Genomic DNA, 25,254 nt, shown 5'->3' on the forward strand with positions numbered 1-25,254 from the left:
ATCCGCAGAGAGGCAAACACAATGGGAGCATCAAGTTCAGTACTGGAAATTCAAGCCCGGTGTCACTCTACTCTTTTTCTTACCTTTCCAGGTTGCCCTGGCATGTGGTAAAGGCAACCAATCCAAGCACACTTTGTGCCCCATTGTCAGTATTTCAGGTGTTTGTGTATATTTACCATGAAGAGGGTTGGTCCCGGAAGGGATACACACAATTTAGTTTTTCTGCCTCAAGACCCAATGGAACAGCCACAAATGTTCCCTTACCCTGTGTCAAGCCCAGGCGGCCCCAATGGGTCTCCTCAGAGCTAGCGCCGAGCCGAGTATGCCTGTGTAGGGCTGCGCAGCTCAGGAGGGGGCATAAGATTTGATGGCAGCCTCTGCTGCCATCTCCCCTCCTGGGCCTGATCCTCCCTCCAGACTGCCATCCCCCCACCCAGTCCCACTCCCTCCTCCCACCCCAGTAAGTCTCCTTGCCATCCTGCAGGGATACTTACCTCCCAGTACTCTTCTTGGGTGTCTTCCCAGTGCTGAGGCCTGTGCCGACTGGCGTTGGCCTCTCAACCTGCTCTGTGGGTTCACCTCCTGCATCACCGCATGGCACTTTTATGACGCTCAGCACCAGTGGTGAACCAGGAGCACCAGTGGAGTGCCGGTTGGGATCAGGCCCTTACTCCCAGATAAGGGTGCATAGGATTGCAGCCATAGTCATTCTCACCAAATATCTCTACAGCACAGCATCCTTCACTGGTATTCTGCATTTGAATTCCCAAAATAATATCACTACATCACTGTATCTCTATAGTACTTGACTTGTATTCCTCCCATCGTGTTTTTATTCTGGTTTCTTGGTGTTTTGTTCATTTCTTTTCATGCAAAATATATGTACAGATTTTTTCCCCAATAAAAATATAGTTTTCTTGGTTGTTTTTTTAAGTACTTAACATTGGCTGGTACACGGCCAGTGTTTATGTAAGGCACTCTCAGTAGGTAGAGCTATGCTAACAGCCCCAGACTGCTGGAGAAGACTCTGGAAGTCATCCGCATGGAGGTTTTGACAGGGCTGAGACATACACTGGGACCAGACTCTGCAGTGCACACAGGCAGGGAGCAGCTGGTGCTGTACTGGCCACCCTCTATTCATAAAGGAGGATCAGGCCCATGTCAGCACTGGCTGTTCAGGCTTTAGGACCAACCTTTCTGTGTACAGAAAGGAAAGAAGGCAACTTTTTTATCAAGAGAGGAGGCAGAAGAAGACATGGTTTCCTTGCTGCTTACAGCAACATGAGATGTAACAGTTCCCATCACTCCACTTCTTTCCACTGTCCCCACTTGGAAAATGAGGCATGGAGAAAACATCTGTCAATAAGCAGATGTTAAAGCACCCTTCTTAAAAGAGATTTGTCAGCATGCTAGAATGGGGGGGAGGGGGATGGGAAAATGAGGAAATAACCAGAACATGGTGGTTAATGGAATATAGAGATAGACTTTTAAATGATTAATCAATCAATGAATCAACCAACTAATAATCACATTCTGTCAAATGTCAGGCATTTGCTTAGACAACAGTGGCTGGTGTGGTCCTGGGTCCAGTGCAATTCAAAGTTCTGATTTTAACCTATGAAGCCCTAAACAACTTGGGAGGCATCTAAAGGAAGCTGCCTGCAGAGGCGTAAGTAGGTTGGAACCTGAGTGGCACCTGCCCTGGGTGCTACACCAAGGGGGGTGCATGCTTGCCCCTCAGACTCCACCCTCATTATGGAGGAGATGCTGGCAGTTTCATGCCTCCTATTCCTTCTCTTTCAAAGTAGAGCCTCCACAGGAGAAGGAACTGGGGCAGGTGCAAAGACGCTGCGGCAAGCAACCCCCCCTTCAGAAAGAACCTGGACGTGACATCACACTGTGATGTGATGTGGAGAAGTCACTGCCTGGGCACTGGAGCAGAGTGTTATGCCTCTGCCTGGCTGTTCTCTTTCGTCTTATGCGGACCTGCTGTCTGGGTGGTGCTCCTGCCTTGAATGCATGCAGCTGCTCTGCCCTGTGTCAGGCCATTGGGCTGCTCCATTTACCTGAATGTTGTCTGCACTGGGATTGGTGCCAGCTCCCCAGGGGTCTCAGACAAGGGTCTTTCTCAGCCCAATTTGGCAATGCCAGTGAATAAACCTGAGATCTTCTCTCCCACTGATTTCCAGCACTTTGCCCAGTTTTCAGTAATGATGCCCCAATTATGCCACTCTTGCCTCCAAAATGCCCACTCAGCATCAACTTCATTATCTTTTAGTTGGCAGGTTAAGATGCTTCTTCTTTCACTGTGCTTTTAATGGGTGGCTGCTTTTGCTTTCATTTTGCAATGGATCCTTGGAGATTAGATTTCATATTTTTATTTATTTACTGGCTGCTACCTGGATTTGATTGTTGTAAGCTACTTGAAAGCGGAAAAGCAGGATATACATATCTGAAACAAACAAAATGCGGAATGCCTCAGAGGGGGAAAGCCCCCTATTATTTGTTACCCCAATCATGCAGGGACTCCCATGAGACTCTCTCAAGCTGTTTTATGCCTTTCAATTTTGACACTCAGCTTCTCCCCACTGTGCAGGCCTGATCCTGATATATCATCCATGATCCTATATCTTCCCTGGTTTTTTTCTTGTTAGCATGACTTTTTTTTTTAAGGGGGAGGGGGGCAGAGACAGCAGCTGCCAAATAGAGCTTGGAGCCTTAGAAATCACTTTGCTAATCTTTCCCAGAGAGGGGAGGATGGAGTAACCAAGAGAACAGATGCTCCATGGAATTCTCTGGAGCCTCAGCTACTGTCCTCATTTCCTTGCAATAGTCCCCGAAGGGCATGGAGGAAAGTGATACGAGAGGTCCTGCTTCAACAAACATCAATAGGACTAGAGCAGCTCAGTCCAAATTATGAAGGACTGCTTGCTTGCGCTGCTCCTGCATTTCCCTAACAAAGGCCCTGTGCCTTTATCAGCTGCACAGGAAGCGGAAAGCCAACAGGTGAAGCTTTCTCTGGCACAGTTACTTCTTTCCTTTTGTTCTGTTCTTCCTCCAAAGAGATCAGGTGACATAGATGGTTTTTCTTCTTCTTCTGTTCTCACAACAACCCTGTGAGGTAGGCTAGGCCAAGAGAGGGTAGGTGTTCCTGAATCACCTAGCAAGTTTCAAGTTTGTGCAGGGATTTGAAGCCAGTCTGATATTCTAAACACAACACCACCAGTAATGTAGAAACCACACCTACTGAATATCTCTCCCAGATACAAGCCTAGTAAAAGTATATAACCTGTATCGGGGGGGGGGGGAACAAAAAACTTGAAGCTCCAAGCAATGGGAAGATGCATCTCTCCCCAACATCACCATATTAGAAATAATCATGGAACATAAATCTGTTAGGTTGGAACGACAGGTTACATGTTGTTCTGTGATTTGTTTTGCAGATCTTGTTTGTGTTATAAAATGCAACAGATGAGGATGGAAAGGGAGTCAGGAGCTGGAAGTGGGGCCTCTCTCCCTTGTATCATTCTATTTCCGGTCCCACTTGGTACATGCATCCAAGGATCTCCTGGGAGGTGCAGTCTCAGTTCACAGAGAATTATACCAGAACCACAGCTTGGAGCTAGGCCTAGTTTTCAGCAATTGCCTAGTCGTTCATACTTTCCAACAGGAAAACAGGGATGCTCTTGTGTATTTGGAGTACCCATCTAATGTACACTGTATTCATTTATTCTGTTTACGCCTTGCACTGATTTATAAGAGAAAGTATATTTAAGTATATAATATTTTAAAAGATATGAGAAATAAATATATATATAGCCACCTTGGGTGCCCTTTGGGGAGAAAGGCAGAGAACAAATTGAATGAATGAATGAATGAATGAATGAATGAATGAATGAAGATTATGCTCTAAATATCATATATTGAAGCAGTGGCATAGCTACACCATCTGGAAACTGAGGGCAAAATTTTTTTTAACAACCTTAGAAAGGCACTTCTGGTTTTTCTGAAAACCAGAAGTGCCTTTCTAAAGCCTCCGGCAGGCCTTCTGATAGTCAGGAAGGCTCCCCGATCCTTGGAAGGCCTAAGAAGGCCTGCCAAAGGCCTTAGAAAGTCATGTCCAGTTTTTGCAGAATCCTTTTATAAGGCTTCCAGGTGGCCTTCTCAGGCCTTCTGAGGTTCAGGGAGGCTGTCATGGCCTTCTCAACCCCAGAAAACCTCTAAAAGGCATCCCTCTGAAAACCCCAGGTGTGGCACCTGGAAGAATTGATCCTCTACCCCCCCTTTGGCTATGCCACTGTATTTAAGGATATATGAGAAATGAAATAGATACATAAATGTTGTGCCTCTAATTAGAGGCAAAATAATGAAAATGGACAATGATTTATTAGGGATCATACCCCCAAAATTGAGACTCTCTCTGCTAAAAAGAGACAATTGGAGCATATCCTTTGCCTCATATCAATATGGCTCAGATATAGAGATCCAGGAACAGAGGAGGAGGCTGTTGTCATGGAGTCACTCCCCCTCAGTCAAGGCACACCCTGTCCTATGTAGGTGATCAACCCAGCCTCCTATCTATACACCCCTCCTTCTGGATCAGTACAGAATTCACAGCCTCACATTCTTCATGGGATTGACTATCTCCTTGTTTTTCAAGTGGGGCGGGGGAGAAGACCCCATAGGACCTGACCTTTAAATAGCCAGATGATCGAAAGCACCATGTCATTCTGTTATTGAAATGTTAGTACACTCCAGTTTCCTTTTGTTGTGTAGCTTGTCGTGTTTGTATCCAGGGTGGATCCCTTGTACTGCTGGATAAGAAGTGCAGGGTGTGTTTTTTTTATGCAATCTTCAAATATAGCTCATGTTTCATTATCTACTTCACTATCTCAGTGGCTTTAAAAAGCAGTCCAGGGGCCACACACAGCCAGCTTTCCTGATGACACTAGCGCATTCATCTACAATGTTGTGTTATTTGTTCCATTCATGAGGGTTTTCATTGGGTACAATATGAAGGTGGGCAAAATAAGTATAATTATATAATACCTAAGTGCCCATTATAAAGAATAAAACATGACAATATGTGCTATGCCACCAGGAAACACAGCAACCAGCAGGCAGATTTGGAGATGATGATGTCACCGGCTGCAGATGAGACAGAACTCTGTATGTGAGCTGAACTTCTATCAAATGCTTTGATTTCAAAAAGTCCCAGTTTTAATCCATGGCTCCTTCACTGAAAATTGTTTTGGTCTGCAGCCATTGTCCCCCACCTGTTGCTGTGGCAACATTTTTTAGGGCTTTTTCACTGCAGGATCCCAGCCAATCAGGGATGATGTAGTTGAGATAATGACATCACAGCATCACATGGTCAATCACAATTGTGTGATAATGTCTCCCTCACTTTGAATGGGTGAAGGGGGAAAATGGTAAACAATGGTGTCACCTAGGCAGCTGGGTTCATGCTCCTTATTGTGCCAGGCCACGCTGGCAGTTTTGTTGCCCGCCAAGACATTTTGGAGCCTTGAGGCACAGAATCCCAGAAGAAGAAGCTCCTTCTATTCATTAACATGGCAAATGAGCCAGCGTCACAGAAATGAATGGGATGTGTGCAGGAATCTTCGGACCCCAAAAACAAACAAACATTTGGTGCAGGGGGGCCAAGGAGTACACAGGGTAGAGTGAGGTCATGGTAAAGAACAGCCAGAACCTAAACACAAATAGCATAATATTTATGGTTTGTGTGTGTGTTTTTAATTGATACTGCCTTTACAGGTTGAGCCTCTTTATCCACCGGGGTTCAGTTCTTGGACCCCCCCATGGATACCAAAAACCACAAACAATGAAATCTGTGGTTTTTGGAGCCCACCTTTGCTCCGAATGCAACCTGAGCCTTTCTCTGGTTGGGTCTGGAGCTGACTGCGTGTGGCCTCTCCGAGGCTCAGAATAGCTCCAGATGTGACTGGAACAAGGTTCAAGTCTCATCTAGAAGGTCCACAGGGTGGTGATCTGGGGTTTGGCATACATGGTGGGGCAAATTCATGGATGCCAAATCTGTGGATAAAGAGGCCCCACTGTGGTTGATATTGTAAGCCACCTTGAGTATCCCTATGGGAGAAATGCAGGGAAAAATTTATTTAGCTATGTAAATTTCCTTATGAACTGCTTTTTGTTGAAAAAAGGTTCAGTATATACATTTTCTTATTAATCATCATCATAATAAAAATGACTGAGTGATGCCCTCCAGTAATATTTATTTACTATAAGATTTATATATCGCCTTTCCTATGCTCAAGGTAGAAGATATACAATTAAAAAATAAATACACAAGTAAAACATATGAATCAGAAACTATTAAAACAAATTAAAAAGATACAACATATAAAAATGCTTATATTTTAACCTCAAGCTTCCTCCAAGGAGGTCAGTAGGGCATTGTAAAAGTTCTCTGCACACTGTTAACCTCACAACAACCCTGCGAGGTAGCTTAGAGCAGCAATTTTCAACCTTTTTCATCTCACGGCACAAGGCACTAAAGTTCTCAAGACACACCATTGGTCTTTTGACAATTGACAAGGCACACTGCACTGACAGCAGGGGCCTGCATCCCCAGTGGCCCTACTTGCAAATGAGACTCCCCCAAACTCCTGTGGCACACCTGCAGACCATCTGTGGCACACCAGTATGCCATGGCACAGTGGTTAAAAATAGCTGACTTAGAGAATGTTATCATGATTGAAGGTGTGTGTGGGGGGGAAGGGTGGGGGGGAGTTGGTACCCAGTTCTGCTTTACTACAATCCACTACACCACACTAACCACTACCCTACACTGCTCTCTCCAGCAGGAGGCAGAGAGGTCAAGTGTGGACCCCTAGTTTCTTGGGAGGGGGGAGCAGGCAGGGGAGAGAAACAGGAGGAAATCGCATCAAGGAAAGCAGGGGGAGGGTGACTACTCATGAGAAAGGAAACAGCAGCATCCTGTTGGAGGAAATGACCCAGGGCTACAAGAAGGGACAAGTGGGGCTGGACACCACAAGGAGGCTGCTGCGGTTGTCCTTTCAATCCTGATCCACCGCTTCCTCCTCTGTCTTTCCTAACAACAGCTGGAGCCATTTCTCAGTAGCTTCCCTAAGGTGAAACAATTACAAAGCAGAAAGTTACAACCACCGGGGACCACGAAAACATGGACTGGATCGCATCCGTCCCTGCACAACAGCGCCATCTAGCGTCGTTTTACGGTCAGTGCCAACAGGAAGGGAAAGCGTCACGCCCTGGCCACAACCAGGCTTAAAGGATTTCTTCTCTTCCGCGCCACGTTTTCTCTCTTTCTTTCAAAGGAACCTGGAAATGAATGATGAGTTGTTTGATACATTGTGGCTTTTGGCCCGCCAGTGCTTCATTCAATACAGCACACACAGAGGTTTATTGTGCTGTTTCTAGTCCACACCCACCTACTCCCATCTCCCCATACGGGGTAATCTTATGCAAGTCTACTCAAAAGAAAGTCGCATTGTGTTCAATGGGACTTACTTCCAGGAAAGTGGGTATAGGATTGCAGCCACAGAGTAATAATAGTCATGGCTGTTGAATTGAGAACTCACTTAAAACCTGAACCCCCTTTTTTCCCCAGAGAACCCAGAATCCTCACTTTGCCACATGTGCCTCATTAACCCATTTCAGGTCATAGTTGTACACATTTGATCCCTATTGCATATATGCAACGTTGGACAGAAATGGCTTAAGATCTCTCAAGGACCTGAAAAAAGCCAGGATCCCTTTAACATAAGAACAGCCCCACTGGATCAGGCCATAGGCCCATCTAGTCCAGCTAGATCCCTTTAAGAATATTTAAGTCAATGGTTAATTTCTAATAATGAAAGTCTGCCCAGAAGTCTTATCTCTTAAGCTCAGAAACATCAGTGAGTGCTGGTAATTCATAGATAACAGAATCATAGAGTTGGAAGTGACCTAAGAGGTCATCCAGTCCAACCCCTTGCCTGTAGCAGGAAATCCTCCTAGACTAAAGCATCTCCAACAGGTGCTTGTTGAGACTCTGCTTGAATATCTCTAGTGAGGGAGGGTCCACCACCTCCCTCAGCAATCTGTTCCACTGCAGAACAGTCCTTGCCATTGGGAATTTTTTTCCTGATAGCCAACTGGAATCTTTTCTCTTGCAGTTTGTACTCATTGGAACTAGTTCTACTTTCAGAGGCAGTTGAGAACAAATTTGTCCTTTCATATTTTATTTATTTATTCACAAAATTTGTACCCCACTTTCTCTCCCTACTGAGATTTAAAGCAGCTTCCCAAAATAAACATACAGTATATAAATTTTAAAATATAATAAATGAATAAAAAAACCTAAAAAAACTCATAAAAGCCCAGAGTAAGATTAAAACCAGCAGCAAACGATAAAATGATTATAAAGCAGTTCACTAAACACATAAAACCCACATATTAAAAGCCCTAAACCAAGAAGGTGAATGTAAAAAGAAGTGTCTTTAGGCCCCACTGGAAAGCCTTCTTCCATATGACAGCCTTTTGGGTACTGAGGAGCACTATCATATTCCTTCTCAGCCTTCTCCTCTCCAGGCTGAACATATCAAGTTTCTTCAACCTTTCCTCATAGGGCTTCTTCTCTAGCCCCCTACGAACATAAGAACAGCCCTGCTGGATCAGGCCAAAGGCCCATCTAGTCCAGCTTCATGTATCTCATAGTGGCCCAAATGCCCCAGGAAGCACACAAGACAACAGAACTGCGTTCAGGTGCCCTCCCCTGCATCTGGCAATCAGAGGCAGCCTGCCTCTAAAACCAAGAGCTTGCACATACCTACTATGACTTGTTACCTGTAATGAACTTTTCCTCCAGAAATTTGTCCAATCCCCCCTTAAAGGCATCCAGGCAAGATGCCATCACTACTTCCTGTGGCAAAGAGTTCCTCTGAACCCATCGTTCGACTGCATCTTTCAATAAAGAGGGAAGCAATTTAATAAGGAGGGAACTTTGTGCATGCTGAAAAAACACTCTGCTGCATTTATTTAGTCTGCAAATCTAAATCTTGCACTCTAACCACTACACCACACTGGCTCACAAGCTGTAGAACTGTCCTTGGCCCCTCCCACCCCTTCAAACTTAAATTTTGCATATATCTTGATTTGGCAGAAACAGAAGTGATCCAAGAACTTTTTGCCACTTCAAGCATTGGCAGTGCATGATTTGAGCAATGTACTCAGAAACAGTTCATAATTTAACTGACACTACGGTTCCCGTACAGTCTTCACCTACTAAATGTTTATGCCTAATAAAGGTTGACTTGACTTGAATTTAACTGACAGTGCTGGAGCAAATAGTTAGACCACACTTGCGGCCCAATAAACCCCTCTCCAGCATCCTCTGTGAGGGGTCCAGGGGTACATGATTCACATAATGGGGTTGTTCACTGATGTGCCTAATTGCCTGGGCTACTTGTGCAGTTAGACTAATTCAGGTCAGACCGTAGAGCACAGGATATAGGGTGGTCCAGTGTGTGCTATCCTTCACATTGATGATTGATGGAAACCAACAGGCACGCCAATCCTGAGCTGCCCAGTGCGCAGGACTGTTGCAGCACAAAAAATGGCTGCCACGGTATACTGTGCACACTGGGCAGCTGCCCGCAGCACCTCAGGAAACCTCCAAGTAAAGGAAGTAGCCCTGCAGTGGGGCTACTTGACTCTGCACTGGCTTGTTAGCCAGCACAGATTAAAGAAGCCTGCTGTTGGGCCATGTGACCTGACATGGGGCTCTGGATCTGGCGAAGCTCAGCTCAGCTCTGCCAGTCCCACTCCCCTCCCGCCCCACTTCCTCCCCTGCTACACCTTCCCTTGCCCTCCGCCCACCCCAGAATGCCTCCTCCCTGCCTCCTCCCATGTCCCAACTTACCTCCCATGTCCCAACTTACCTCTGTGCGAAGTGCCTGCCAGGCACTTCGCACAGAGCACATGCAATGGATCACTGGCCTCCAACCGGCACTGTCCCAGCGTGGGCTTGAGCTAGGTCAGCTTCAGCACTGGGCCTGCAGTAATGCCTGCAAACATACCTTATGGCACATTTGTGACAGTGTGTGCAGGCACTGAGCTGGCACTCACTCAATAGGATTGGGCCCTGAGTGATGGACTCCTTGCTACCTGAATGGCAGTTTTGCTTCCTGGGTGATGAGCTGAAAAATCATGCCAAAGGCCTAAATGAACCTGCTACCTCTGTTACCCATTAAGGTACCCCCCCCCCCCCACTTAGGACATGAATAAGCACTTTCTGCCATTTATCCCTTTGTTTGGTCTTACCCTTAGAGGAGAGGTGCCATCCACAATCCATTGTTTTGAAATGGTGTGGTTGCTATGACAAGAGCACTCTCTTGACTGAATGGTTTCTAGGCACTGATGACAGTGCTTGGGGAAGGAAGCATTCTGCTGGTGAACAGAGGGCCACACTTGTATCCCACACTAAACAGCTCCACCAGCCATATTCAGTGTGCATTCTACCTGGTTACACTGTGCAGTTTTCATAATGTCTGAACAAAGCCAACCATCAAGAGATCAACATGCACTGTAGTTCAGCAGTTGCCATACATGAAATTGATTTATTTTTTAAGCCTTCCCTGTGCCTGAGGCAACATGTTAAATGCTTTCCCCCCTTACCTGATGATGTGTCATCCTCTGCTCCTTCCACTCCCTGGATTGTACATGGAAAAGCAGGATGACATGATAATGCTGCAGGCCACCACTCTCCACTTCTACTCCATCCCTCTCTTCCTTACCCAATCCATAGAGTCGGAGGAGGGACAATGAAGGCAAATAGGCAGCATGAGGTGTGTTGCATGAAAATATAGTAATTCCTTTTTGGTGTCCAGAATTTTGAATTTATTGAATGGCTCTGAGTTCTAATGTTTGGAAACAGAAAAAAAATAGTTGAATCATATTCTTTTGTTGTTGTTGTTGGCATCCTTCAGTCTCAGAAGACCACGGTATCGTGCTCTGAATGGTGGTTCTGGAACAGAGTGTCCTCTCCAGTGCGCAAAGCCTGGGTAAAGTAGATATGGAGGAAAGACTGTTTCCCATGCAGCAAATCCCCCCTCTCCACGTCGTTGAAATGGTCCAGTGGAAAGGCAGAAGACAGTACGGTTGGTTCCAGTGGTGTCGCAGGAGTTGCCAGAACGTGAACATGCCATGAACTGTCTCAGGGACTCCGGCTCCAGATTTTGCCTCCATGTTGACTCATGAAGCCTTTTCCATAACTGGATGTAGCCACAAGGCAGTGGAGGTTTGGGATCAGAGTTTTCCTTCTCTCTGATGAGCTGCTTTCCCAGTCTACCTGGTGAAGTCCCATCTACCCGGTGTTAAAATTATATTCTTAATGAATCATATTCAAAAATAGTTGAATCATATTCTTAATTCTTAATATACAGTTATTACTATAAATCTATATTGTGCTTCTCTTACATTGCAATCCTATGCATGTTCACTCCAGAAGTACAGTAAGTTCTGTTCAGCTCATTGGGACTTGGTATTGGCAACCTTCAGTCTCGAAAGACTATGGTATCGCGCTCTGAAAGGTGGTTCTGGCACAGCGTCTAGTGTGGCTGAAAAGGCCAATCCGGGAGTGACAATCCCTTCCACACCGGGAGCAAGTGCAGTCTGTCCCTGGTCTGTCTCCCTGGCTATGGGCCTTCCTTCTTTGCCTCTTAGCCTCAGACTGTTGGCAAAGTGTCTCTTCAAACTGGGAAAGGCCATGCTGCACAGCCTGCCTCCAAGCGGGCCGCTCAGAGGCCAGGGTTTCCCACTTGTTGAGGTCCATCCCTAAGGCCTTCAGATCCCTCTTGCAGATGTCCTTGTATCGCAGCTGTGGTCTACCTGTAGGGCGCTTTCCTTGCACGAGTTCTCCATAGAGGAGATCCTTTGGGATCCGGCCATCATCCATTCTCACGACATGACCAAGCCAACGCAGGCGTCTCTGTTTCAGCAGTGAATACGTGCTAGGGATTCCAGCACGTTCCAGGACTGTGTTGTTTGGAACTTTGTCCTGCCAGGTGATGCCGAGGATGCGTCGGAGGCAGCGCATGTGGAAAGCGCTCAGTTTCCTTTCCTGTTGTGAGCGAAGAGTCCATGACTCGCTGCAGTACAGAAGTGTACTCAGGACGCAAGCTCTGTAGACCTGGATCTTGGTATGTTCCGTCAGCTTCTTGTTGGACCAGACTCTCTTTGTGAGTCTGGAAAACTGCCTTGTTAACATGTATAGGATTGTAACCTTACTCCTAGACCCCAAACCCTTTACTTGGAAGGCTTCATACATTACTTTTTTAAAAGATGGGCACCTAAAAACACAACCAAACAAAGGTCTTTCAAAATCATGCACTGTACAAGTTCAGCACAAAGCCAGGGTTAGCTGCAGCTACTTGTTGAGTGTACCCAGGTTTTTCTAGCAATATAATGTGCGAAATGGCACATGCATCTTGTTATCACTGGTACCATCTTTTATGTAATGTGTTTCACAAGTGGGATGTATAAGGTTGAAAACCAGGAAACCAATTTTGTTTCCTTTGATAGTTGAAGAGGGTTTGCTATTGGTGGTCAACACTAGTCTCATAACTAGGTAGTGCAAAGCAGTCTCCTTAGGTGGCTTGGGATGGCATGAGTGCACCCACCCACCTTGATCATATTTTCAGAGGATGGGAAAGAAGAGGAAGTAGGGAGTGGTGGGGAGCCATTCTAGCCCACAACTCTCCTCTCCTTCACTTCATTTTCTGCTCTGTCCCTTTCTTAAGGCAGTGGCCATGGTAGTAGCATAGCAAATGACATTTAGTGCTCCATCTCAGGCACCCAATGACCTTGGACCATCCCTGCTGGTGGTGTGCACCCTGAGTTCACATTTGCTTCTTGCAACACAGGTGATGCTGAGAAGAGGACTTGAAGTAGACAAAGCATACCTCAGCTTAGCACCTCTGCTCCATTGCTGAAGCATAACCTGGAAGATAAAATAAGGCTGCAATCCTAAGTATGCTTCCTTGAAAGTTATCTTCATGCAACCCAGTAGGAGAAAATATGTTTAGGGTTGGAAACTTAAGGCAAAATTTATAGTTATTTACCTTTCAGATGGGTTAAAGATCACTTCCCCAAAATGTACTTTGCCCCTGCCATTCTTCCCTCTCTCCTTGCATATTGCATATCCCCCACTATCTCGTAAACAGGACTGGCAGGTTTGTGTGTTGTTCCCACAGCTTGAAAAACCTGTTTGACAGGCGGTGACAATGGGACAGAAGCAATGTGTGCGCCAGGGACTTTTGGTGAGTGGAGAGGCAGGTGAGGCAGAGCCTCCCCACTGGAGTGCCTTGAGGCGGTGGGTGGGGAAGCTGTTGAGGCAGAGCCTCCCCACTGGAGTCCTTTGAAAAGCACTGCTGCCTGTGAGACTGTGGGTGGGGAAGTAGGTGAGGCAGAGCCTCCCCAAAGGAATCATTTGAAAAGCACCACTGCCTGTGGGTGGGGAGGCAAGCAAGTACTCACAACCCATGCACTGAAGGACTCCGGTGGGGAGGCTCTGCCTCACCTGCCTCTCCATTCACCACATGTAAGAACATAAGAACATAAGAACATAAGAACAACCCTGCTTGATCTAGTGCAGTTTCCTGTATCTCACTGTGGCCCACCAAATGGCTCAGGGAGCAAACAAGACACAAGAGACCTGCATCCCTTGCACCTGGCATTCTGAGGTAGCCCATTTCTAAAATCAGGAGGTTGCACATACACACCATGGCTTGTAACCTGTGATGGATTTTTCCTCCAGAAATGTGTCCAATTCCCTTTTAAAGGCATCTGGGCCAGATGCCATCACCACATCCTGTGGCAAGGAGTTCCACAGACAGACTATTTAAGAAAAGAAAAGAAGAAACTTGTCCCTGGTGTAGCAGTGGTGGGAAAGGGATGTTCCCTCTCAGGAGACTTTGAGCAGGCTGTTAAACGACCCACTGCCTGTCCCCCAATCTCTCTCTCCCCCCCCCCCAGAACCCACCCCCCTCCAAAGCAGCAGGGGGGAACTGTGGGGCGGGCTGCGAGGCCCCGGAACGGATCCCAGGACAAAGCGTGGTGCAGGCGCGTTGGGGGAGGGCGGCAGCAGCCCACCCCCTCCCCTCGGCCCACCCCCAGCCCCGCTCCCATCCGCCGGCCTGGGTGACTCAGAGCGCGGCCGGGCTCAGTTCCTGGGCGTGGCGCGGAGGGAAGTTGCTTGAAGTTGCGAGCGCCTGTGCGGAGCTGCTGGGAGGCTGCAGCGCCCGCCCAGAAGGGACTCCGCCGCCTGCCTGAGACCCCCGGAGGCGCCCCCGCCGCAGCCATGGCCGAGGAGCATCCCCAGGTCGAGCTGTTCGTCAAGGTGAGCGGTGAAGGGCCAGTGGCGTAGCCGGAGGGGGGCAAAGCACTGAGTCTTGCAGGGAGCCTCCCCGCGGCGTGCAGGCGGCCCCTCCTCTTCGGAGTCTCTCCGGGCGGGGGGAACCAAACGGAGGCGATCTGGGGGAGAGGCCGCTTGCACGCCGCGGGGAGGCTCCCTGCAAGACTCAGTGCTTCGCCCCCCCCTCTGGCTACGCCACCGCGATGGGAGCCTTGGGTCCCGGGCTCCCTCCAGCACTTCTGCTACCCCAGGAGGGAATCGGCCAACGGGGAAGCGCCAGAAGAAGCGCTTGAGCCCCGATCCAGGCGCTAGAGCAAAAGCTCCGTCTCTCCGCCCTCCCCGGGGAGCTGATGCGAGTGGGAGTCCGGAGGGAGGAGGAGAGAAGCCCCTGCCTGCCCCACCCGCTCTCCTTTCTGCGTGCAAGTCTCCCGGTCTCCCTCCGCTTCCCGCGCCCGACACGGTTCTTCCCTTCTCCTTTCTCGGTCTCTGGTTCGCGGGTCAAGGCTGCGATTCTTTCCACGCTTTCCTGGGAGTAAGCCCCGTTAACTATAATGGGACTTACTTCTGAGTAGACGGACAGGGGCTTGGGCTCAAAGGCTGCAAACTTTGGGAGCAGTAGAAAAGTAACTGGGTGGGCTCTCTTGGGGCTGCCCTTGAGGAGAGACAAAGACACGTGTGGAACACTGTCTAGGAGGTTGGGGCTGTCAGCTGTGGTTGCACGTTGGAATGGGTTACCTGCCCACCTTTCCCCATCCACCTCTCTCACTCCTAAGGAGTGTTACGCTCTCCCAGCACTGTTTGCTGTAAACAAATATTCTTATTATTTGGAATATTATTATTAAATATTAGTATTAAAGAGCGCAGAAAAAGTTACCATGAAGCTTGTGAGATACAGAAGCTGGACTAGATGGACCTTTGGCCTGATCCAATAGGGCTCTTATGTTCAGGTGACAGGGGAGTGGCACCAGGATGCAGGTCTCTTGTTGTCTTGGGTGCTCCCTGAGGCATCTGGTAGGCCACAGTGAGAGACAGGAAGCTGGACTAGATGGGCTTTTGACCTGATCCAGTGGGGCTCTTATGTTCTTAACCTGAGCAGGACTGAAACACCATCTCCTGGTACCTGAAGGGCTACACCAGATACCTCTCCCTTTACCTCATGCTGCTCTAGGCCAGTAGTCTTCAACCTTTTTCAATCCTGTAAGTTGCCACAACCCCACAACTGAGGCTTCATGACCCCATTGGGGTCCAAACCCCATGGTTGAACTCTGGTATAGTAAATGAGAATGAATTTAAGCTGCCCTTTTTATGATGATGAATGCTTAATATTCTGCCTGGTTATCAATCTTTCTTTGCTGGTTTCCTTCCTTCTTGGCATGAACTGCTGAATTAAGAGGAAGGGGAAATTAAACTCACATAGTTCTCGCCCATATTTCAGGTTTGGTTTTTCTTCCTGCACAAAGAAGTTCCACAGCATTCCCATCTGCTGGAACCCCCCCCCCCCCTTTATCCTCTTGAGTGTGGTGGATGAAACTACAAAGGAAGAATATGAAACATTCTTTTTTCAGTCACCAGTTTCACTTCTGTCCGACCCTGCAGACTTAGGAAAACACAGTAGAAACTGCCTTCATGTTGCATCAGACCCTTGATCCATTAGCTTAGTATTATCTGCACTGACTGACAGCAGCTGTCCAGAGTTTCAGACAAGGATCTTTCCAAGCAATTACCTGGAAATGGGAGAGATCAAACCTGAAAACATCCACATGCAAAATGTGTGCTCTACAGTGATTCTTGCCTTTCTGACTGTGGCTTTCTGTCATCCATCTTTTGACTGGGTCCCCCTCCTCTGAGATGCTAAACATTTAAAAAAGAGGTGGGAGAGAGTTCCCAGGGCCGTTTCCAAGACATGCCACCTCTCCAGTCTCTCCGCAGAGTCTTCCCTCTGGATATGTGTTCTAGAAGGGCAGCTAGATTTGTCTGTGCTGTGGCTGATTTCAGTGGCCCCATTTCTTAGCCTGTGGATAGCCAACCCATAGCACTGAATAGAAGGATGTAGAAGTCCTGTCAGAACCAGGACTATTCCTGGGGCTGAGTCTGGCATATCAGGTGAGGCTTCTGATCTAACCTACTTTTCCAGCAATGTAGTGTGTTCTCTGAAGTATAGCCTTGACTTTTAGTCACAACTTATGAAGTTGAGTTGGAGCATTGGTCCATCTAACCCAGCAATTTTTTTCAACCTTTTCCATCTCATGGCACACTGAGAAGGCACTAAAATTGTCAAGGCACACCATCAGTTTTTTTTTTTTACAATTCACAAGGCACATCGCACTGCTGGCCGGGGGCTTACATCCCCCAATGGCCCTACTAATATATGACCTTCCCCAAACTCCCATAGCACACTTGTAGACCACCCGTGGCACACCAGTGTACCGTGTCATAGTGGTTGAAAATCTCTGATCTAACCCATCTTTGTCTTTTCCTGAATGGCAGCAGATCTCTAAGGTCTTAAGTGGCAACTGCTTCCTAGCCTTGCTGCCCGAGACTACCTGTAGCTGAACATGTAGCTGAACTTGGCACGGCCTGCAATTCAGACTGTCTGCACACACAGCATGTACTCTTGCACTGTCCACAAGGGAGGACTGACTAACCTCTTTCCTTTTTGTACACTAAAACGCTCTCTGCCCAGTATGTATTACAGTTTTATGTATATCTGAGGAATGTTTGGTTAGTTACTGAAAGAAAGCAATGTGGAAGGAGCAGCAAATGACTGAAATTATATCCTCTTTTTCTCCCCCCTCCCACTTCCACTGCCAAGGGCTTCCTGAAGCCTCAAAGTGATGACTGGTTTGGCTGTTTCCATCATAATATTTCAACATTTTCCACTTACTGTTACTTCTCTTTATATTTTCCTAATCTAACACCCTCATCTTGCAGGAGCACTATTTAGGGAAAACAAGCAAGCACCTCTCTCCAGACTGATAAAATAATTTTATGAGGTATAAAAAAAGAAATGGCAGAAATTGCTGTCGAAATGCACATAAATGGCTTTTTGCGACTACAAGAGTAGGATGTATCTCTTTTAGTGTGTAGTTTTCTATTGTGATTTTATTACCTTTTGTATTTTCTACTTGTTTTTTGTAAGACACCTTGGATCTGATCCTCAGGGGGAAAGGTGGGGTTAAAATGCTGTAAATAAAATATAAACCTCGTTGGGGATTTTGCGCACCTCACTGCAAACTCTTCCCACCCCCACTTTGGAGTCTGAAAGGGCACTGCTGGACATTTTGGCACAACATGTATCTTGTGTTGCAGATACATGGATGGAGTCCCCCTTGTCTATAGTCTCCAATGACAAGCATGCCTCACATTTCCGTAACATAGGGGAGGACAAATGTTTTGGCAGGAGGGCCACATCATCTCTCTGACACTGTGTCCGGGGGGGGGGGACACAGAAAAATAATTTAAATTCAAATTTGAATAAATTTACATAAATGAATACATTAGAGACAGAACTTATGTGAATGAATGAATTTTACTGAGCTTATTTATAATACACTTGAGAACTATAATACAGGCAAGTAGAACCACATGAGAACTATGACCTGTTGGCCGCACAGTGAAAACATACAGACAAAACCAGAAACACATGGAGACATAAGTTGTTCAGAAGCAATGGGGTTGTTTAAAAATGCCCAAGGAAAAGCAGAAAACACACGGAGACTATGAAAGGCCTTGCTTTAACTTGGCCCGCAGCTCGCATCTGGTGGTCGCAACCGGCAGTTGTGGGCCAACATGGGCTCCAACAGTCTCCAATGGGCCAGAGGCTCACTGGCAACTGGGAGCTTCCTGCAGGCCAAATTGGGGGTCCCCGCGGGCTGCAAATGGCCTTTGGGCTGGGGTTTGCCCACCCCTGTTATAACACATGGGCACAAGAAGTTGACCTATCCTATGTCAGAGCCTCTAGCCCAGTGCTGGCTGCTCAAGCTGCCTGCAGTTTTCCAAGGCCTCTGGCAGATCTTTCCCAGCCCTGTTACTCAAGATCATTTAGTTGGATTAGGGATCTTTTGCATGCCTAGCCCTGCTCTGTTTCCTACCCCCCTGCACCGCAGCATCCTCTTCTCACAATCAGACTTGCTGTACTCTCCATCCCACAGTTCCTCTCCTGGCAGTCCATATAACTGGCTTGTCTTTTATCATATACCTTCATGTCAGATTCTCCATCCTTTCTCAGTTATGTCCTGGAGCTTATTTCCAGAGGGCAAAGCTAAGGTGAAGGTGGCTGAGTTAATGTGTACCTTTGCAACTTCAGTATCTGCTGTGTGTTAAACTTTCACACTTCATTGTTTTCAAAAAAAATTCTGTAAGCAGGTAAATGCTTTTAAATGGGGACAAGCAATTGGGATGTCTGGCGATCACCTTTATGGACTGTGAGCTCCCAAAGGCACCTGGTTGATCACTGCTGGAAGCAAAATGAGGGAAACCTTCAGCCTCCTAACCAGGAGATGAGTGTTGTCTTCATGCCATGCTTGCACACTTTCCAGAAGCATTTGGGTGGACTTTGGTTCTGATGCACTAATGTCCTCCCTTGAACTGTGACCTAAATTTCCATTTTCTCCTGCATCCTCCTTATCCATACTTCAAACAGGAAGATGTTGCTGCCTCCCTGTCTGGGTAAGGAATGCTTACGCCCTGCTTTCCATATGTGTGTTTAGGGATACATTTCCAACTGGAATGATCTCCAACACCTGGCAAAGGGCTTGACTTTGCCACTTATGGTGGGGGCATCCTTGGGTTGGAGAAGATGCAAATCTTTAGTATTTGGGAGAGAAATGGTGGAGAGCAAAGTACTGTATAGTCTGATCCCTGGTGGAAAAGAGAGAATCTTATGGGTTTCAAGCTCCACAAATTTTCACTGTTACCTCTTGTCAGACTTGGACTTCTCGGATGTTGTTTACCCTTTGGAAATGGAGGATAGGTACCAGATGCAAAAATGGCAGGGCAGCTTTGTGTCTGTGTGTTTTGGTTTTTTAATTTTAAGAAAGAGGAAGTTCCTTTTTTCGCACAATGCCCCATTGCTCTGAGTTAATTACCATAGGATGGTCAGAAGATAAGTAGACTGTTTTCTGCTGTAATCGGGCATTATAGGATTTTTGAATGATCAACTAAGAATTTGACAGTTCCAGGATCACTGCGGGTGATTTCATTCATTTTAATTTTGTAGTTTGTGCCACTCTTACGTGCTCTATTCTCTGCCAATATAGAAACTTTAGAAGTTTTTATTATTCTGGGCCAGTGGGGGGGGGGGGGGACATAATAGGGCAACTGCCAAGAATGTAGGGCTCTTATACGGTCCCGCTGGTCATCCTGGACACCACTTTTGTGAGGTGTTAGTGAGCAGCTCTTTGGGGGGCCCTTGAAGGGCAGTTTGCCAAGAACCCTTGAAGCTGGGCCTGATACTTGATGAGGGAGGCAAAAAACTAGTTCCCTGCCTTCAGTGAATCCCTCTCAGACACTGGCTGAAGGGCTGCAATGGCATGGAATGTTCAACACTCTCAAGGAGAAGGTGTCAGCAATGGAATGTTGCAAAAGACTTACCCAAGGGAAATGGAAGGTCAGGTCTACTATACAAAAACCTCATGACTTAAGGACAGAAGTGACCGTGTGCTATTGACAGGAAGGGAGTGGGGAGGGAGGGAGGGAGGGAGGCAAGCAGGAGGAGGATATGGTCAGAAGATTAAATTAGGTCAACAACTCTTAGAAAATTGGTTTATGTTAACCTTGCCCCCTCCTGAAGGCTTAGCGCAAATAAGCATCATTTCCACAGCCTGTGGAGTATAGTTTGGCATTGTTTGCATTCTGTGCACAGGGGTCCTGAGACTGAAAGATCCTTGTCCTACCCAAGGCCAATCTTTGTGGCCACTGCTGCATTGGGAATGCGGTAAAACCTTTTTGGTGTGAGCTGTTGCTCATCCCTTTAGAATGCGTGGATGGGGTGAGCCATTGCCTCATTGTATTTTAAGGGGAAAACCCATATTTAAAGCACACGTCCATCACACAATTAATAGGATGCACTCTTGCAGGAATGGCTTTTTGAAAGGGCTTGCAAACTGAAGGAGAATAATTCTGTCTGCAGGCATTTGCTATGATCACTACATGGAAACTCCATGCACAAGACAGTATAATTCAGAATACCATGTACTGGGGACAAGCAATAGGGATGTCTGGCGATCACCTTCATGGACTGTGACCTCCCAAAGGGACCTGGTTGATTACTGCTGGAAGCAAAATGAAATGACCAACTTTCAACTGAGTCAGCAAAGCAATTTTGTGGCGGGGGGGGGGGGGCTTATTTATGGAAACGTATTTGTGTCCGGATATCTTAACCCAAGTACAAAATCTCCTTAGTCTGGTTAGTGATTGGTTTTTTTGCATCCCCTGAGGCAGTATGGATTCTGTTCTCCCATAGTAGGATCTTTTACCACTTGGGAGGTCCGTTGCTTGGGTAGTAGGCAAAAGTGCCAGAAAGCCAAACTTGAATGCCTGGAGCTGTTTTCTGTTTTGCCAGTTGGGATGCATGCAAGCAAGTCTGGTAGCATTGGCATAAAGGTACCCTGAAAATGCACCATGCATATGGACCTGTCTGTTGCCCAGCTGTTGCCCTCTTCCTGTCAGGGTGCTGATCAAGGAAAGCACAACTGAAATGTCTAGGGAGATGCCTTAGAGGGAGCACTGTAACCAGTGTTCCCTCTTAGGCAGCCATTTTCAACCACTGTGCCGTGGCACACTGGTGTACTGCGAGTGGTTCACAGATGTGCCACAGGAATTTGGGGGAATTAATAGGGCCAATGAGAGATGTGAGCCCCCACTGGCAGCATGGTGTGCCTTGTCAATTGTAAAAAAACCTGGTGGTGTGCTTTGATCATTTTAGTGCCTTCTCAGTGTGCCGTAAGATGGAAAAGGTTGAAAATCACTGCTCTAAGGCATGTGGCTGAGTGGCAGTGCACCTCTCAGCCAAGCTCCATGGAGCTTAGCAAGCTGGAAGTTCAGCGATGATGTCATTGCTGAAGATCCAGAGGTAGCACCATGATGAGTTGTGACACTGCCCAACTGCAGAAGGGGTCCATGCACTGGCACAGACCCCTTAGGAAGCATAGTACCTGTGACTTGCTCTGCCCACACCTTTCCACCCTGCATTCCTCTGTGCTTCCCAGTGGCATGGGATTGCACCACTGGGATGCAATTCCTGCAGCTCTGTTTGTGAAGATTCATCTGTGCCTGCTTTACTCTGCATACTTTGATTCTACAGTAGCCTTTCCTGCACAGGCTTCTGAAGGAAATGGGCCGTAACTGTTTCCCATTTTCAACTTGGAGAACAAACTTCTTTTAAACAGAATGTTTCATTTCCTATATTGAATCTGTTTGTATTTAGCAGAGAACAGCTGCAGCTCAAATACATTCTGCAACACTTGCAATCTGGATGTTATGGGGTAGCGGCAGCAGAATATGCTGTTAAAAAAAAATCCCTAAGATCTTCCCCAAAGACAATACAGGGACAAGGCATGACTTATTATGAAAGGGTAACAGAAAATAAGGACTGCTCCTGGTAAATGGGAACAGTTGTGAAGATTCCAGGACCAGGGTCTTTTCAGTGGTGACTCCCTCCCATTAGAGGTCCATTTGGCCACCCTCTTGCTTTCCTTCTGGTGCTTGGTGAAGACAGGGCTATTCTAGAAAATGTTTGGCTTGGGATGATGTAGGCTGTTGACTGCCAGGTGTTTGCATTCCTGCTGCTGTGCTTAATTACGGATTCCATTGCTGTGGTAATAATGTATGTTGTTTTCAGACTCAAGACTGCGATCCTAGGCATGCACACCTAGGAGCAAGTCCCACAGAACAAATTAGGATTTATTTTTGAGTAAATGCGCATAGGATTGCACTTTCAGTGTGTGGGAAAGCAGGGTGAAAATTTTTTTTAAAATAAATAAAATGTGAAGGAGATCTTCAGGCGCTGAAAGAAAGTGGGTCCAAAGATGGGGTGGTGGTTTTGGTTTGCACCCTCCATGTTTATACTTGACCTGTTTATACTTGTAGAAGATACAGAAGTATATGTACTTGTAGAAGTATAAATGACCATATTTATACTTGTAGAACATGCTACTGAAGGGGATTGTGGGATAAACAGAACTCTTCTTCAGGGTCTCATCAGCACGCAGGGTCTGAAGTGTGTTTCTTGTCCACATGCCCTGATCCTATCAGAAAGCACAGGCCGCCTAAACATAGTCTGTTCTGTAAGGGCTTTGACTGACTACATTTAGGTGTAAGCTGCATTTTCCCTCATACTGAATTCTCTGTCAACGGCCACTTCTCAGAGGGCACAACGCAGTGATCTATGGCTGCCTCCTGGAAGCCGGTCAAGTTGGGCCCATTGTTCTCCTCCCCAAGCCGCAGTGCAGAAAGCACACGATTGTGATGGCTGCCTGTGGAAACGGGAGTGGTGAGGAAAAGCTGTTCTCTGTGCCTCGGGCAAAGCAAAGGTTCCGTGTTGGCCCTTCATTTTATTGAAAACAAAAACAAGAAGTATAATAAAGTCAGTATGTCTGTTGATGGCGCACTTGCATGCAGTGTGCCCCTGAGTCACTGGCTAGAGCAGGCTTGTACAAATTATTATTTACACTGTTATAAATGGAGCCACCAGGTCAAATGCAGCCCACAGGCGGCTTTATAGACCACCATTTTGGTGGCCGCCTGGACCTGCCAAGATGGAGGTTTCTTGCGCAACAATTTTCCACAAGGATACAGTATTGCTTTAAGTTTTGTGAGAAACCCCCCTCTTTAATTTTCTTGTGCATGATGACTTGAGTGTGTGCTGCTGTTTTTTTGTAATACTGTAATACTGGAAGCGTGCTATCGTCCTCCAGACCAGAAATCTGATGGGGACCTTGAAATGAGGAAACAGATCAGGGAGGTGACAAGGAAGGACAGGGTTGTAATCATGGGGGACTTCAATTATCCTCATATTGACTGGGTCAATCTGTGTTCTGGTCACGATAAGGAAACCGGATTTCTTGACGTGCTAAATGACTGTGGCTTAGATCAGCTAGTCAAGGAGCCCACCAGAGGACAGGTGACTCTGGATTTAATTTTGTGCGGTACGCAGGACCTGGTTAGAGATGTAAACGTTACTGAGCCATTGGGGAACAGTGATCATGCTGCGATCCGTTTTGATGTGCACGTTGGGGGAAGAATACCAGGCAAATCTCTAACAAAAACCCTTGACTTCCGACGGGCGGACTTCCCTCAAATGAGGAGGCTGGTTAGAAGGAGGTTGAAAGGGAGGGTAAAAAGAGTCCAGTCTCTCCAGAGTGCATGGAGGCTGCTTAAAACAACAGTAATAGAGGCCCAGCAGAGGTGTATACCGCAAAGAAAGAAGGGTTCCACTAAATCCAGGAGAGTGCCCGCATGGCTAACCAGCCAAGTTAGAGAGGCTGTGAAGGGCAAGGAAGCTTCCTTCCGTAAATGGAAGTCTTGCCCTAATGAAGAGAATAAAAAGGAACATAAACTGTGGCAAAAGAAATGTAAGAAGGTGATAGGGGAGGCCAAGCGAGACTATGAGGAACGCATGGCCAGCAACATTAAGGGGAATAATAAAAGCTTCTTCAAATATGTTAGAAGCAGGAAACCCGCCAGAGAAGCGGTTGGCCCTCTGGATGGTGAGGGAGGGAAAGGGGAGATAAAAGGAGACTTAGAGATGGCAGAGAAATTAAATGAGTTCTTTGCATCTGTCTTCACGGCAGAAGACCTCGGGCAGATACCGCTGCCCAAACGGCCCCTCCTAACCGAGGAGTTAAGTCAGATAGAGGTTAAAAGAGAAGATGTTTCAGACCTCATTGATAAATTAAAGATCAATAAGTCACCGGGCCCTGATGGCATACACCCAAGGGTTATTAAGGAATTGAAGAATGAAGTTGCAGATCTCTTGACTAAGGTATGCAACTTGTCCCTCAAAACAGCCACGGTACCAGAAGATTGGAGGATAGCAAATGTCACGCCTATTTTTAAAAAGGGAAAGAGGGGGGACCCGGGAAACTATAGGCCGGTCAGCCTAACATCCATACCGGGTAAGATGGTGGAATGCCTCATCAAAGATAGGATCTCAAAACACATAGACGAACAGGCCTTGCTGAGGGAGAGTCAGCATGGCTTCTGTAAGGGTAAGTCTTGCCTCACAAACCTTATAGAATTCTTTGAAAAGGTCAACAGGCATGTGGATGTGGGAGAACCCGTGGACATTATATATCTGGACTTTCAGAAGGCATTTGACACGGTCCCTCACCAAAGGCTACTGAAAAAACTCCACAGTCAGGGAATTAGAGGACAGGTCCTCTCGTGGATTGAGAACTGGTTGGAGGCCAGGAAGCAGCAAGTGGGTGTCAATGGGCAATTTTCACAATGGAGAGAGGTGAAAAGTGGTGTGCCCCAAGGATCTGTCCTGGGACCGGTGCTTTTCAACCTCTTCATAAATGACCTGGAGACAGGGTTGAGCAGTGAAGTGGCTAAGTTTGCAGACGACACCAAACTTTTCCGAGTGGTGAAGACCAGAAGTGATTGTGAGGAGCTCCAGAAGGATCTCTCCAGACTGGCAGAATGGGCAGCAAAATGGCAGATGCGCTTCAATGTCAGTAAGTGTAAAGTCATGCACATTGGGGCAAAAAATCAAAACTTTAGATATAGGCTGATGGGTTCTGACCTGTCTGTGACAGATCAGGAGAGAGATCTTGGGGTGGTGGTGGACAGGTCGATGAAAGTGTCGACCCAATGTGCGGCGGCAGTGAAGAAGGCCA

The 25,254-nt window shown here is 46.9% G+C and overlaps 1 protein-coding gene across 1 annotated transcript in view; it reads left to right on the plus strand.

The window, feature by feature from the left end:
- The first annotated feature begins 14,216 nt into the window (after positions 1-14,216).
- CLIC1 (chloride intracellular channel 1) overlaps positions 14,217-25,254 on the plus strand; it is a 28,978-nt gene continuing 17,940 nt past the window's right edge. Inside the window, 1 exon segment of the mRNA XM_066614641.1 lies at positions 14,217-14,401. Within this exon segment, the coding sequence (XP_066470738.1) occupies positions 14,363-14,401 (39 nt within the window). The 5' untranslated portion in view covers positions 14,217-14,362.

Source organism: Tiliqua scincoides, chromosome 2 (assembly GCF_035046505.1).
Source record: "Tiliqua scincoides isolate rTilSci1 chromosome 2, rTilSci1.hap2, whole genome shotgun sequence".
Classification (NCBI taxonomy): domain Eukaryota; kingdom Metazoa; phylum Chordata; class Lepidosauria; order Squamata; family Scincidae; genus Tiliqua; species Tiliqua scincoides.